The sequence below is a fragment of the Carcharodon carcharias genome, chromosome 24 (assembly GCF_017639515.1).
Source record: "Carcharodon carcharias isolate sCarCar2 chromosome 24, sCarCar2.pri, whole genome shotgun sequence".
Lineage (NCBI taxonomy): Eukaryota > Metazoa > Chordata > Chondrichthyes > Lamniformes > Lamnidae > Carcharodon > Carcharodon carcharias.
In genome coordinates, this window is record NC_054490.1 from 33163953 (window position 1) to 33178321 (window position 14369).

The 14369-nt window shown below is 57.7% G+C and overlaps 1 protein-coding gene across 2 annotated transcripts in view; it reads right to left on the reverse strand.

Moving 5' to 3' along the window:
* The window catches only part of LOC121269316 (E3 ubiquitin-protein ligase ZFP91-like), a 171681-nt gene that overhangs the window by 13687 nt on the left and 143625 nt on the right, over positions 1 to 14369 (reverse strand). For both annotated transcript variants that reach the window (XM_041173859.1, XM_041173857.1), the window contains 2 exons: positions 14023 to 14100; positions 11093 to 11149 (listed from right to left, as the gene is read on the reverse strand). In XM_041173859.1, coding sequence (XP_041029793.1) covers positions 11093 to 11149; positions 14023 to 14100 — 135 coding nt within the window. The remainder of the gene's footprint in view (positions 1 to 11092; positions 11150 to 14022; positions 14101 to 14369) is intronic.

Below are 14369 nucleotides of genomic sequence, written 5' to 3' on the forward strand. Positions count from 1 at the left end.
GAGCGTCAGAGAGGGCGAGCGTCAGAGAGGGCGAGCGTCAGAGAGGGCGAGCGTCAGAGAGGGCGAGCGTCAGAGAGGGCGAGCGTCAGAGAGGGCGAGCGTCAGAGAGGGCGAGCGTCAGAGAGGGCGAGCGTCAGAGAGGGCGAGCGTCAGAGAGGGCGAGCGTCAGAGAGGGCGAGCGTCAGAGAGGGCGAGCGTCAGAGAGGGCGAGCGTCAGAGAGGGCGAGCGTCAGAGAGGGCGAGCGTCAGAGAGGGCGAGCGTCAGAGAGGGCGAGCGTCAGAGAGGGCGAGCGTCAGAGAGGGCGAGCGTCAGAGAGGGCGAGCGTCAGAGAGGGCGAGCGTCAGAGAGGGCGAGCGTCAGAGAGGGCGAGCGTCAGAGAGGGCGAGCGTCAGAGAGGGCGAGCGTCAGAGAGGGCGAGCGTCAGAGAGGGCGAGCGTCAGAGAGGGCGAGCGTCAGAGAGGGCGAGCGTCAGAGAGGGCGAGCGTCAGAGAGGGCGAGCGTCAGAGAGGGCGAGCGTCAGAGAGGGCGAGCGTCAGAGAGGGCGAGCGTCAGAGAGGGCGAGCGTCAGAGAGGGCGAGCGTCAGAGAGGGCGAGCGTCAGAGAGGGCGAGCGTCAGAGAGGGCGAGCGTCAGAGAGGGCGAGCGTCAGAGAGGGCGAGCGTCAGAGAGGGCGAGCGTCAGAGAGGGCGAGCGTCAGCGTCAGAGAGGGCGAGCGTCAGAGAGGGCGAGCGTCAGAGAGGGCGAGCGTCAGAGAGGGCGAGCGTCAGAGAGGGCGAGCGTCAGAGAGGGCGAGCGTCAGAGAGGGCGAGCGTCAGAGAGGGCGAGCGTCAGAGAGGGCGAGCGTCAGAGAGGGCGAGCGTCACAGAGGGCGAGCGTCAGAGAGGGCGAGCGTCAGAGAGGGCGAGCGTCACAGAGGGCGAGCGTCAGAGAGGGCGAGCGTCACAGAGGGCGAGCGTCACAGAGGGCGAGCGTCACAGAGGGCGAGCGTCACAGAGGGCGAGCGTCACAGAGGGCGAGCGTCACAGAGGGCGAGCGTCACAGAGGGCGAGCGTCACAGAGGGCGAGCGTCACAGAGGGCGAGCGTCACAGAGGGCGAGCGTCACAGAGGGCGAGCGTCAGAGAGTGCGAGAGGGCGAGCGTCAGAGAGTGCGAGAGGGCGAGCGTCAGAGAGTGCGAGAGGGCGAGCGTCAGAGAGTGCGAGAGGGCGAGCGTCAGCGAGTGCGAGAGGGCGAGCGTCAGCGAGTGCGAGAGGGCGAGCGTCAGCGAGTGCGAGAGGGCGAGCGTCAGCGAGTGCGAGCGTCAGCGAGTGCGAGCGTCAGCGAGTGCGAGAGGGCGAGCGTCAGCGAGTGCGAGAGGGCGAGCGTCAGCGAGTGCAAGAGGGCGAGCGTCAGAGAGGGCGAGCGTCAGAGAGGGCGAGCGTCAGAGAGGGCGAGCGTCAGAGAGGGCGAGCGTCAGAGAGGGCGAGCGTCAGAGAGGGCGAGCGTCAGAGAGGGCGAGCGTCAGAGAGGGCGAGCGTCAGAGAGGGCGAGCGTCAGAGAGGGCGAGCGTCAGAGAGGGCGAGCGTCAGAGAGGGCGAGCGTCAGAGAGGGCGAGCGTCAGAGAGGGCGAGCGTCAGAGAGGGCGAGCGTCAGAGAGGGCGAGCGTCAGAGAGGGCGAGCGTCAGAGAGGGCGAGCGTCAGAGAGGGCGAGCGTCAGAGAGGGCGAGCGTCAGAGAGGGCGAGCGTCAGAGAGGGCGAGCGTCAGAGAGGGCGAGCGTCAGAGAGGGCGAGCGTCAGAGAGTGCGAGAGGGCGAGCGTCAGAGAGTGCGAGAGGGCGAGCGTCAGAGAGTGCGAGAGGGCGAGCGTCAGAGAGTGCGAGAGGGCGAGCGTCAGCGAGTGCGAGAGGGCGAGCGTCAGCGAGTGCGAGAGGGCGAGCGTCAGCGAGTGCGAGAGGGCGAGCGTCAGCGAGTGCGAGAGGGCGAGCGTCAGCGAGTGCGAGAGGGCGAGCGTCAGCGAGTGCGAGAGGGCGAGCGTCAGAGAGGGCGAGAGGGCGAGCGTCAGAGAGGGCGAGCGTCAGAGAGGGCGAGCGTCAGAGAGGGCGAGCGTCAGAGAGGGCGAGCGTCAGAGAGGGCGAGCGTCAGAGAGGGCGAGCGTCAGAGAGGGCGAGCGTCAGAGAGGGCGAGCGTCAGAGAGGGCGAGCGTCAGAGAGGGCGAGCGTCAGAGAGGGCGAGCGTCACAGAGGGCGAGCGTCACAGAGGGCGAGCGTCAGAGAGGGCGAGCGTCAGAGAGGGCGATCGTCAGAGAGTGCGAGAGGGCGAGCGTCAGAGAATGCGAGAGGGCGAGCGTCAGCGAGTGCGAGAGGGCGAGCGTCAGCGAGTGCGAGAGGGCGAGCGTCAGCGAGTGCGAGAGGGCGAGCGTCAGAGAGGGCGAGAGGGCGAGCGTCAGAGAGGGCGAGCGTCAGAGAGGGCGAGCGTCAGAGAGGGCGAGCGTCAGAGAGGGCGAGCGTCAGAGAGGGCGAGCGTCACAGAGGGCGAGCGTCACAGAGGGCGAGCGTCACAGAGGGCGAGCGTCACAGAGGGCGAGCGTCACAGAGGGCGAGCGTCACAGAGGGCGAGCGTCACAGAGGGCGAGCGTCACAGAGGGCGAGCGTCAGAGAGGGCGAGCGTCAGAGAGGGCGAGCGTCAGAGAGGGCGAGCGTCAGAGAGGGCGAGCGTCAGAGAGGGCGAGCGTCAGAGAGTGCGAGAGGGCGAGCGTCAGAGAGTGCGAGAGGGCGAGCGTCAGAGAGTGCGAGAGGGCGAGCGTCAGAGAGTGCGAGAGGGCGAGCGTCAGAGAGTGCGAGAGGGCGAGCGTCAGAGAGTGCGAGAGGGCGAGCGTCAGAGAGTGCGAGAGGGCGAGCGTCAGAGAGTGCGAGAGGGCGAGCGTCAGAGAGTGCGAGAGGGCGAGCGTCAGCGAGTGCGAGAGGGCGAGCGTCAGCGAGTGCGAGAGGGCGAGCGTCAGCGAGTGCGAGAGGGCGAGCGTCAGAGAGTGCGAGAGGGCGAGCGTCAGAGAGTGCGAGAGGGCGAGCGTCAGAGAGTGCGAGAGGGCGAGCGTCAGAGAGTGCGAGAGGGCGCGCGTCAGAGAGTGCGAGAGGGCGCGCGTCAGAGAGTGCGAGAGGGCGCGCGTCAGAGAGTGCGAGAGGGCGCGCGTCAGAGAGTGCGAGAGGGGCGCGCGTCAGAGTGTGCGAGAGGGCGCGCGTCAGAGAGTGCGAGAGGGCGCGCGTCAGAGAGTGCGAGAGGGCGCGCGTCAGAGAGTGCGAGAGGGCGCGCGTCAGAGAGTGCGAGAGGGCGCGCGTCAGAGAGTGCGAGAGGGCGCGCGTCAGAGAGTGCGAGAGGGCGCGCGTCAGAGAGTGCGAGAGGGCGCGCGTCAGAGAGTGCGAGAGGGCGCGCGTCAGAGAGTGCGAGAGGGCGAGCGTCAGAGAGTGCGAGAGGGCGCGCGTCAGAGAGTGCGAGAGGGCGCGCGTCAGAGAGTGCGAGAGGGCGCGCGTCAGAGAGTGCGAGAGGGCGAGCGTCAGAGAGTGCGAGAGGGCGAGCGTCAGAGAGTGCGAGAGGGCGAGCGTCAGAGAGTGCGAGAGGGCGAGCGTCAGAGAGAGGGAGATCGAGCGTCTCAGAGAGTGGGAGAAAGATCAAGCATCAGAGAGAGAGAGCTTGTAAGAGAGAGGCAGAGAGGGATCGAGCATCTGAGGCAGAGAGAGAGGGGTCAAGCACCTGAGGCAGAGAGAGAGGGGTCGAGCACCTGAGGCAGAGTGAGAGAGAGGGGTCGAGCGTCTGAGGCAGAGAGAGAGAGGGGTTGAGCGTCTGAGGCAGAGAGAGAGAGAGAGAGGGGTCGAGCGTCTGCGGCAGAGAGAGAGAGAGAGGGGTCGAGCGTCTGAGGCAGAGAGAGAGAGAGAGGGGTCGAGCGTCTGAGGCAGAGAGAGAGAGAGAGGACGAGCGTCTGAGGCAGAGAGAGGGAGGGGTCGAACGTCTGAGGCAGAGAGAGAGAGAGAGGGAGGGGTCGATCGTCTGAGGCAGAGAGAGAGAGGGGTCGAGCGTCTGAGGCTGAGAGAGAGGGGTCGATCGTCTGAGGCAGAGAGAGAGAGGGGTTGAGCGTCTGAGGCAGAGAGAGAGAGAGAGAGGGGTCGAGCGTCTGCGGCAGAGAGAGAGAGGGGTCGAGCGTCTGAGGCAGAGAGAGAGAGAGAGGGGTCGAGCGTCTGAGGCAGAGAGAGAGAGAGAGGACGAGCGTCTGAGGCAGAGAGAGAGAGGGAGGGGTCGATCGTCTGAGGCAGAGAGAGAGAGGGGTCGAGCGTCTGAGGCTGAGAGAGAGGGGTCGATCGTCTGAGGCAGAGAGAGAGAGTGGTCGAGTGTCTGAGGCAGAGAGAGAGAGAGAGGGGTCAAGCGTCTGAGGCAGAGAGAGAGAGTGAGGGGTCGAGCGCCTGAGGCAGAGAGAGAGAGTGAGGGGTCGAGCGCCTGAGGCAGAGAGGGGTTGAGCGCCTGAGGCAGAGAGAGGGGTCGAGCGCCTGAGGCAGAGAGAGGGGTCGAGCGCCTGAGGCAGAGAGAGGGGTCGAGCGCCTGAGGCAGAGAGGGAGAGGTGTCGAGCGCCTGAGAGAGAGAGAGAGAGAGAGAGGGGTCGAGTGCCTGAGAGAGAGAGAGAGAGAGAGGGGTCGAGCGCCTGAGAGAGAGAGAGAGAGAGACGGGTCGAGCGCCAGAGAGGGATCGGGCGCCTGAGAGAGTGCGGGCGCCTGAGAGAGTGCGGGCGCCTGAGAGAGTGCGGGCGCCTGAGAGAGTGCGGGCGCCTGAGAGAGTGCGGGCGCCTGAGAGAGTGCGGGCGCCAGAGAGAGTGCGGGCGCCTGAGAGAGTGCGGGCGCCTGAGAGAGTGCGGGCGCCTGAGAGAGTGCGGGCGCCTGAGAGAGTGCGGGCGCCTGAGAGAGTGCGGGCGCCTGAGAGAGTGCGGGCGCCTGAGAGAGTGCGGGCGCCTGAGAGAGTGCGGGCGCCTGAGAGAGTGCGGGCGCCTGAGAGAGTTCGAGCGTCAGGGCGAGAGAGATCAAGTGTCTGAGAGTGAGAAATCGAACGTCAGAGAAAGATTGAGCGTCAGAGAGAGAGAGAGAGAGGGTATTTCTGTGGGGGGGGGTAGTGCTTGAGAGAGAGGGACTGTGTTTTAGAACGTGTGAGAAAGAGGGTTAGCGTGCGAGTGAGGGAGAGAAGTGGAGCATGTGAGAGAGGAGGAGTGTGTGTGAGAGAGGGGAAGTGTGTGTGAGATAGAGAGGGTGTGAGTGAGAGAGAGGTGGACTGTATGTGAGAGAGGGAGTGGGAGCGTGTCTGAGAGAGAGAGGGGAGTGTGTGAGAGATTGAAAAGGAGAGAGGTAATGTGTGAGAGAGAAATGGAGTGTGTGTGTGAGAGAGAGGGGGAGTGTGAGAGAGAGGGGCTGAGCATGTGAGAGAGGGGGAAGTGCATGTGAGATAGAAGGGGGGGCGTGCGTGAGAGAGGGGGAGTATGAGCGAGAGAGGGGGAAGTGTGTGAGCGAGAGAGATGGAATGTGTGTGTGTGTGTGTGAGTGAGAGAGATGGAGTGCGAGAGAGGAGTGTCGGTGAGAAAGCGAGGGTGTGTGGGTGAGAGAGAAAGAGGGAGTATGGATGAAAGAGAGAGAGGGAGCATGGGTGGGGGAGAGAAAGAGCATGGGTGAGAAAGGGAGTGTGTGGTTGGGGGGAGAGAGTGAGAGAGAGAAAGGGGGCAAATGAGAGAAAGTGGGAATGTGTGACCGAGAGAGGGGGAGTCTGTGAGCTAAAGAGGTGGAGCGTGTAAAAGAGAGAGGGAGAGCATGTGAGATAAAGGAAGGGACTGTGTGTGTGTGCGAGAGAGAGATCAAGCATCTGTGAGAGACAGAGGAAGTACTTGAGAGAGAAAGGGAGCGTGTGAGCGAGAGAGAGAAAGGGAGCGTGTGAGCGAGAGAGAGAGAAAGGGAGCGTGTGAGCGAGAGAGAGAAAGGGAGCGTGTGAGCGAGAGAGAGAAAGGGAGCGTGTGAGCGAGAGAAAGGGAGCGTGTGAGCGAGAGAGAGAAAGGGAGCGTGTGAGCGAGATAAAGGGAGTGTGCGAGCGAGAGAGAGAAAGGGAGTGTGGGAGCGAGAGAGAGAGAAAGGGAGTATGGGAGCTAGAGAGAGAAAGTGAGTGTGGGTGAAAGAGAAAGGGAGTGCGTGTGAGAGAGAAAGGGAGCGTGGGTGAGAGAGAAAGGCAGTGTGTGTTAGAGAGAAAGGCAGTGCGTGTTAGAGAGAAAGGCAGTGCGTGTGAGAGAGAAAGGCAGTGCGTGTGAGAGAGAAAGGCAGTGCGTGTGAGAGAGAAAGGCAGTGCGTGTGAGAGAGAAAGGCAGTGCGTGTGAGAGAGAAAGGCAGTGCGTGTGAGAGAGAAAGGCAGTGCGTGTGAGAGAGAAAGGCAGTGTGTGTGTGAGAGACGGGTGTGGGTAAGAGAGTGTGGGTGCGTGAGAGGCAGCATGTGTGAGAGAGAGGGGGAAGGAGTGAGAGCGAGGGAAAGAGGGAGCACGTGAGAGTGAGGGAGTGCCTGTGAGAGTGAGGGAGCCTGAGAGAGAGTGTGTGTGAGAGTGAAGAGCATGTGAGAGAGCGAGGGAGCGCGTGAGAGAGCGAGGGAGCGCGTGAGAGAGCGAGGGAGCGCGTGAGAGAGTGAGGGAGCGCGTGAGAGAGTGAGGGAGGGCGTGAGAGAGTGAGGGAGGGCGTGAGAGAGTGAGGGAGCGTGTGAGAGAGCGAAGGAGCGTGTGAGAGAGCGAAGGAGCGCGTGAGAGAGCGAGGGAGCGCGTGAGAGAGTGAGGGAGCGCGTCAGAGAGTGAGGGAGCGCGTCAGAGAGTGAGGGAGCGCGTCAGAGAGTGAGGGAGCGCGTCAGAGAGTGAGGGAGCGCGTCAGAGAGTGAGGGAGCGCGTCAGAGAGTGAGGGAGCGCGTGAGAGAGTGAGGGAGCGCGTGAGAGAGTGAGGGAGCGCGTGAGAGAGTGAGGGAGCGTGTGAGAGAGTGAGGGACCGTGTGAGAGAGCGAGGGAGCACGTGAGAGAGAAAGAAAAGGAGTGTGTGTGTGTGTGAGAGAGATCGAGCATCTGTGAGAGAAAGTGCGTGAGAAAGAGCGGGGGGGTGCGTGAGAAAGAGCGGGGGGGTGCGTGAGAAAGAGCGGGGGGGTGCGTGAGAAAGAGCGGGGGAGTGCGTGAGAAAGAGCGGGGGAGTGCGTGAGAAAGAGCGGGGGAGTGCGTGAGAAAGAGCGGGGGAGTGCGTGAGAAAGAGCGGGGGAGTGCGTGAGAAAGAGCGGGGGAGTGCGTGACAAAGAGCGGGGGAGTGCGTGAGAAAGAGCGGGGGAGTGCGTGAGAAAGAGCGGGGGAGTGCGTGAGAAAGAGCGGGCAGTGCGTGAGAAAGAGCGGGCAGTGCGTGAAAAAGAGCAGGGGAGTGCGTGAGAAAGAGCGGGGGAGTGCGTGAGAAAGAGCGGGGGAGTGCGTGAGAAAGAGCGGGGGAGTGTGTGAGAGAGTGAGGGAGCGCGTCAGAGAGTGAGGGAGCACGTCAGAGAGTGAGGGAGCGCGTGAGAGAGTGAGGGAGCGCGTGAGAGAGTGGGGGAGCGCGTGAGAGAGTGAGGGAGCGCGTGAGAGAGTGAGGGAGCGTGTGAGAGAGTGAGGGAGCGTGTGAGAGAGCGAGGGAGCACGTGAGAGAGAAAGAAAAGGAGTGTGTGTGTGTGTGAGAGAGATCGAGCATCTGTGAGAGAAAGTGCGTGAGAAAGAGCGGGGGAGTGCGAGAAAGAGCGGGGGAGTGCGAGAAAGAGCGGGGGAGTGCGTGAGAAAGAGCGGGGGGGTGCGTGAGAAAGAGCGGGGGGGTGCGTGAGAAAGAGCGGGGGGGTGCGTGAGAAAGAGCGGGGGAGTGCGTGAGAAAGAGCGGGGGAGTGCGTGAGAAAGAGCGGGGGAGTTCGTGAGAAAGAGCGGGGGAGTGCGTGAGAAAGAGCGGGCAGTGCGTGAGAAAGAGCGGGCAGTGCGTGAAAAAGAACGGGGGAGTGCGTGAGAAAGAGCGGGGTAGTGCGTGAGAAAGAGCGGGGGAGTGCGTGAGAAAGAGCGGGGGAGTGCGTGAGAGAGTGAGGGAGCGCGTGAGAGAGTGAGGGAGCGCGTGAGAGAGTGAGGGAGCGCGTGAGAGAGTGAGGGAGCGTGTGAGAGAGTGAGGGAGCGTGTGAGAGAGCGAGGGAGCACGTGAGAGAGAAAGAAAAGGAGTGTGTGTGTGTGTGAGAGAGATCGAGCATCTGTGAGAGAAAGTGCGTGAGAAAGAGCGGGGGAGTGCGAGAAAGAGCGGGGGAGTGCGAGAAAGAGCGGGGGAGTGCGTGAGAAAGAGCGGGGGAGTGCGTGAGAAAGAGCGGGGGGGTGCGTGAGAAAGAGCGGGGGGGTGCGTGAGAAAGAGCGGGGGAGTGCGTGACAAAGAGCGGGGGAGTGCGTGAGAAAGAGCGGGGTAGTGCGTGAGAAAGAGCGGGGGAGTGCGTGAGAAAGAGCGGGCAGTGCGTGAGAAAGAGCGGGCAGTGCGTGAAAAAGAGCGGGGGAGTGCGTGAGAAAGAGCGGGGGAGTGCGTGAGAAAGAGCGGGGGAGTGCGTGAGAAAGAGCGGGGGAGTGTGTGAGAAAGAGCGGGGGAGTGTGAGAGAGAGGGAGGGGGAGTGCGTGAGAGAGAGAGGGGGAGTGCGTGAGAGAGGGGGAGTGTGTGAGAGAGAGGGAGAGTGTGAGAGAGAGAGGGAGAGTGTGAGAGAGAGGGAAGGACTGCGTGAGAAAGAGGGAAGGAGTGCGTGAGAGAGAGGGAAGGAGTGAGTGTGAAAGAGGGAAGGAGTCCGTGTGAGAGAGGGAAAGAGTGCGTGAGAGAGGGGGAAGGAGTGCGTGAGAGAGGGGAAGGAGTGCGTGAGAGAAGGGGAAGGAGTGCGTGAGAGAGGGGGAAGGAGTGCATGTGAGAGAGGGAAGTGTGCGTGAGAGAGAGGGATGGAATGCGAGCAAGAGAGAGAATTAGTGTGTGAGAGAGGGGGCTTGCGCGGTCCTGAGAGAGAGCATGCGCGGAGGAGCATGGGAGAGCATGCACACATGACAGCACCGGAGACTGCATGGGGGAACGGGGAGAGAGGGCAGATGCGCTTGAGAGTGGGAAGGTGTGCATTGAGAAAGGGAGGGTGCACATGAGAGGAGGAGTGTGCACACGTGAGAATGGGTGCGTGCTAGAGGGAGGTAGTGCACGTGAACGAGAGGGGGTGTGCCTGTCTCGCTCATTCCCAGTCTCCGGGTACTTATTCACACCCTCATCTCCACACACTAACACAAACTCTTACCTACCCACATGGGTGTGTGGGGCTGTGAGTGAGCACCCTGAGAGCAAGTGAGTGGGACATACACACACTCACCCTTGCCCATTCTTCTGGTCATTTTTATCAACTACATTTCTTTTAAATTGCTTTATTGCTTTGACTTTGCTTTATTTTTGCTCAGCAAAAATTGTGCTCCAGGGATTTGGATGTCCAAAACTCTTCATCACAATCCTACAACTGCTTCCTGATGGAATTGCTGCAACTGCTTCTTTTCTTCATACCTCGGCGTATTTGGAAATTCATGTTTAAAGTTGAGCCGAACCTTATCCTTTCGAAATTTGCTCATGTGTCCCTTGTGTGAGAAACCCCTACCCTGACACATAAAGGTTCAACAAGCCTGCTTTAGACCTTCGCAAGGAACCTCTGACATGGGCCGGGATTTTCCCGTTCTGTCGCAGGCGGGACACACCATGGGTGAGGCAGCACCATAGCCAGAAGTCCACTGACTTACGGCGGGACCAGAAGATCCCAGTGGTGGGCGGGTGCGGAAAATCCCGCCCATGGTCTTTGTTGCCAGGCAAATCCAAGAAAAATGTCGAGAGCAACACAAGGAACACTTCATTGCATTCATTAGTCTGACCAAATTTGATTAAATCATTTGCTTCAGTAGAATGTGCTCTTGAGATCTGCATGTTCAAAAAACATCATAAACCCACAACTGTTCCCAATGAAATTACTGTAGCTGTCTTAAGTGGGGGATCTGGAACAGTAACCTTCAAAATCCAGGCTTGTGTCAAACAAGGCTTTGTGATAACCCCCTTATTATTTACAAACTACCTGACAATAGTTATTCACCTCTTCAAACATCAACTGCCCTCTGCTGTGAATATTAAATATCGCCTAGATGAAAAACTCTAACCTCAGTGCCCCTGTGCCAAAACTAAACTGACTGCCAGAGACATACATGATCGACAGTTTGTGGATGACTGAATGGCATTACCCACGAGATTTGGAAGCCACTCTCAATCTCTTCAACGATGCATGCAAGAAATCAAGCCTGTCCTTGAATGTTGCCAAAACAAAACTCATATCACCCCACACCTGGTCAGCTAAATATTCTACCTCCCATATATATTGAAAGAGGGGTTCTGGAATATGTGGAGCAGTTCCCATGCCTTGGCAGCCTCCCTCAAAAGGGCACCATTGATGAGGGGATCTGACACTGGATCAGCTGTGCCAGCTCAGCTTTCTCTGAACTATAGTCATGAGTGTTTGACAACAAAGATCTCAAATCAACAAGTCCTGGTGTTCACAGCAATTGTCACCACACTCCTGTACTATGGCAAGACCTGGACTGTGTATCAGGGACACAGAAGAGAGCCAGAGAAATCCCATCAACGATGCCACTTCTGCATCCTCCGGATTCAGTTGGAGGACCATTGAACAAATGCTTCTCTGCACCCCCTCCCAAGCCAGTGTACACACAGTGGTTTCATACTGCCTCCTGAGCCAGTGTATAAACAGTGGGTCTGTGCTGCTCCCGCCAGAGTGCACACTATGGTTCTGTACCCCCACCCTGCCAATGTACACACTGTGCTTCTATACCCCTCTCCTGCCAGTGTACATACTGCGGTTCTCTACCGCCTCTCTTCGCCAGTGTACACACTGTGCTTCTGTACCCACTCTCCCGCTAGTGTACATACAGATTCGGCACCCCCTCTCCTGCCAGTGTACACACTGTGCTTCTGTACCTCCTCTCTTGCCAGTGAACGCTGCGCTGCTCCCACCACAAACCCTCAGACTCACCGGATTTTCTTCGGTTGCTCACTTGGGTCTCGCTTCCCTCGACGTTTCTGAGCTTTCCTACAGATTAGCAAGAGGAGCAATGTAAACCACTGATATCAAAAACAAATAGGAAATTAGTCAACATCAATGTGTGGGGGCAGGGGGCAACGAGCAACCTGGGCTTTCGTGGAACATTGATGGATTGCTAACGGCTTTTTTGTAAAGCTTCACGTTCACTGCGCTAGGATTGTCTCAGATTCTGAAAAGAGAAAATGAATGCATGCTGGCGAGAAACAAAGACAGACTGGAAAAGCTTCTTTAAGTGCATGAAATGGAAAAGGCTGGCTAGGACAAATGTGGGTCCATTGCAGGCAGAGACAGGACAATTCATAACGGAGAATAGGGAAATGGCAGAGAAACTAAACAGTTGCTTGGTGTCTGTCTTCACGGACAAAGATCGAGAGGACGGAAAGAAATTACTATTAATAAAGAGTAATAAAGTACTCAAAAAGTTAATTGGATTGAAGGTTGATAAATCTCCTGGACCAATTGAGCTACATCCCAGGGAGTTGAAAGAGGTGGATATTGAGATAATGGATGCATTGGCGGTTATCTTCCAAAATTCTATGGCTTGAATTTCGCACTCCCCCACCCCTGGGTTTTTGTGGGGAGGGGCTGGGGAGCATGAAATAGGACAAATGGGCTTCCCATGGGTTCCCACCCTTCCTGACCTGCCAGCGCAATTTTATGCTGGGGCAGGCGAGGCCACCTGCCCTTGCCCAACTGAGGCCCTGAAGTGGCCAATTATTGGTTCCTACAGAGCCTCAATGTTTAGGCTGGTGGAAGGATTTCCCAGGTGGGAGGGGGGAAGCCCGAAAATGATCGGGTTTAGGCCTTGGGTGGCAAGCGGGGGGGAGGGGTGCCTCCATCAGAAGCCCCCTTCCAACTTCTGGTGCTCCCTCCTTAAGTTCTGGTCTTCCTCTACATCACCCCCCCATCCCCCCACCGACTCCCATCCCCCCGCCGACTCCCATCCCCCCGGCGACTCCCATCCCCCCACCGACTCCCATCCCCCCGCCTCTCATCTGACACCCCAATCGCCCAATTTCCACCACTCAAGACCTTCCCTCCCTACCCTGAGGCCCCCAAAACTTGTCTTTCGATCCACTCCTGGGACTTAGACTCTGATGTCTTCAGAAAGTTCCACTTCTGCTCATTACAGCTCCTGTCGCTGCCGGGACCAGAGAGCTACCAGCCACATTGGCCGACAGCTCTCTAAAGGCGGGACTTCCTCCCAAGAGAGGGGTGCAAGTACTGCCTGCAGCCAACTGACGCCCATTCGAGCGTGAAATGGCTGTGGGGCAGGCAGGGTCAGCGGGAATGTGTTCCCCGCTGGCTCCATGGATGAGGGGAAGAGAAAACTTGCCATCCGAAATATCCTGGCCAATAGATTCTAGAAAGGGCCCTGCAGACTGGAAAGTACGAAATGTAACCCCACAATTTAAGAAAGGAGGGAGAGAGAAAATGGACAACAACAGGCCTTTTAGTCTGGTGTCAGTTGTAGGGAAAATGAGAGAATCTATTATAAAGGATGGACACTTCGAAAATAATGATATGATTGGACAGAGTAAATACGGATTTATGAAAGGGAAATCATGTTTGACAAATCTGTTGGAGCTTTTTGGAGATGTTACCTGTAGTACAGAAAAAGGAGAACAAGTGGTTGTGGTGTATTTAGATTTTCAGAAGGCTTTTGATAAGGTCCCATGCAGGAGGTTAGGAGACAACATTAGAGCACATGGGATCGGAGGTAGTATACTTGTATGGATTGAGAATTGGTTAACAGACAGAAAACAGTAGGAATATCCAGGCTGTGACTAGTTGGGTACTGCAAGGATCAGTGCTTGGGCCACAGCTATTCACAATCTATATAAATGACATCGATGTGGGGACAAAATGTAAAATTTCCAAATTTGTTGATGTCAAAAAACTAGGTGCAAATCTAAGTTATGGGAGGAATGCAAGGAGACTTCAAGCGAACTTGGACAGGCTGTGTGTGTGCAAGAACAAGGTAGATGGAATATAACGAGAATAAGTGTGAAGTTATCCACTTTGGGAGAAAAAATAGGAAGGCAGAGTATTCTGCAAATGGTGAGGAGTTGGGAAGTGCAGGTGTCTAAAGGGTCCTGGGTGTCCTTGTTCATGAGTCACAAAGTTAGCATGCAGGTGCAGTAAACAATTAGGATGGCAAATGGTATGTTGGCCTTCATCATGAGGGGATTTGAGTACAGGAATAAAGATGTCTTGCTGCAGTTGTATAGCCTTGGTGAGACCTCGCCTGCAGTATTGTGCACAGTTTTGGTCTGCTTATTTAAGGAAGGAGAAACTTGCCATAGAGGGAGAGCAACAGAGATTAATCAGACTAGTCCCTGGGATGGGGGGGTTGTTTTACAAGGAGGGATTGAAAAAACTGGACCCACATTCTCTCGAGTTTTGAAGCATGAGAGGCGATCACATTGAAACTGAGAAAATCATTATAGGGCAAGACAGGGTGCATGTGAATCAGATATTACCCCTGGCTGGTGAACCTTGAACCAAGGGATATGGGGCAGACATTTAAGACTTAGATGAGGGGGGATTTCTTAACTCAGAGGGTGAACCTTTGAACATCTCTACCCCAGAGGGCTTCGGAAGCATGTTCATAATAGAAATCACTAGATTTCTGAGAACTAATGGCATCAAGGGATATAGGGATAGTGGGGAAAAATGTCACAGAGGTAGATGATCCCCATGTCCTGTTTGAAATGCAGGGCAGGCTCAATGGGCTGAATAGCCTGCTCCTGCTTCTAATTTCCATGTTCTCTAACGCAATGCAAAAGGTCCCCAAACTGATTGCCCTGCTGATCCCGGGAGGGATGGTACAGCTGAATGAGGAATTGGGGTATCACTACCTGTTTATGGTTTCATCTGGTGGCTTCTTCGTACTGTTTCTGCGAGGTCTTCCCCTCCTCTTCTCTCGGTCAGAACCACTGGAAAATAGAATCAATACATCCAGGTCCACAAGCCACGTGCAGTTCGGATTGCAATATACTTCAACAGATTGGGCAAACGTGGAATGAACAATGCGTATTTGCAGGGGGTGTTCTAGAACAAACAGTCTGGATACACCAGAAAGGAGGCGGGAATGGCATTCCGAAGCACAGGGATCACTCTGGAAGAGACAGTCCAGATATACAGGGAGGGATCTGCATACCCAGGGAGAGGTCTGAAATAAACAAACCAGAGGCTTAGGAAGGGA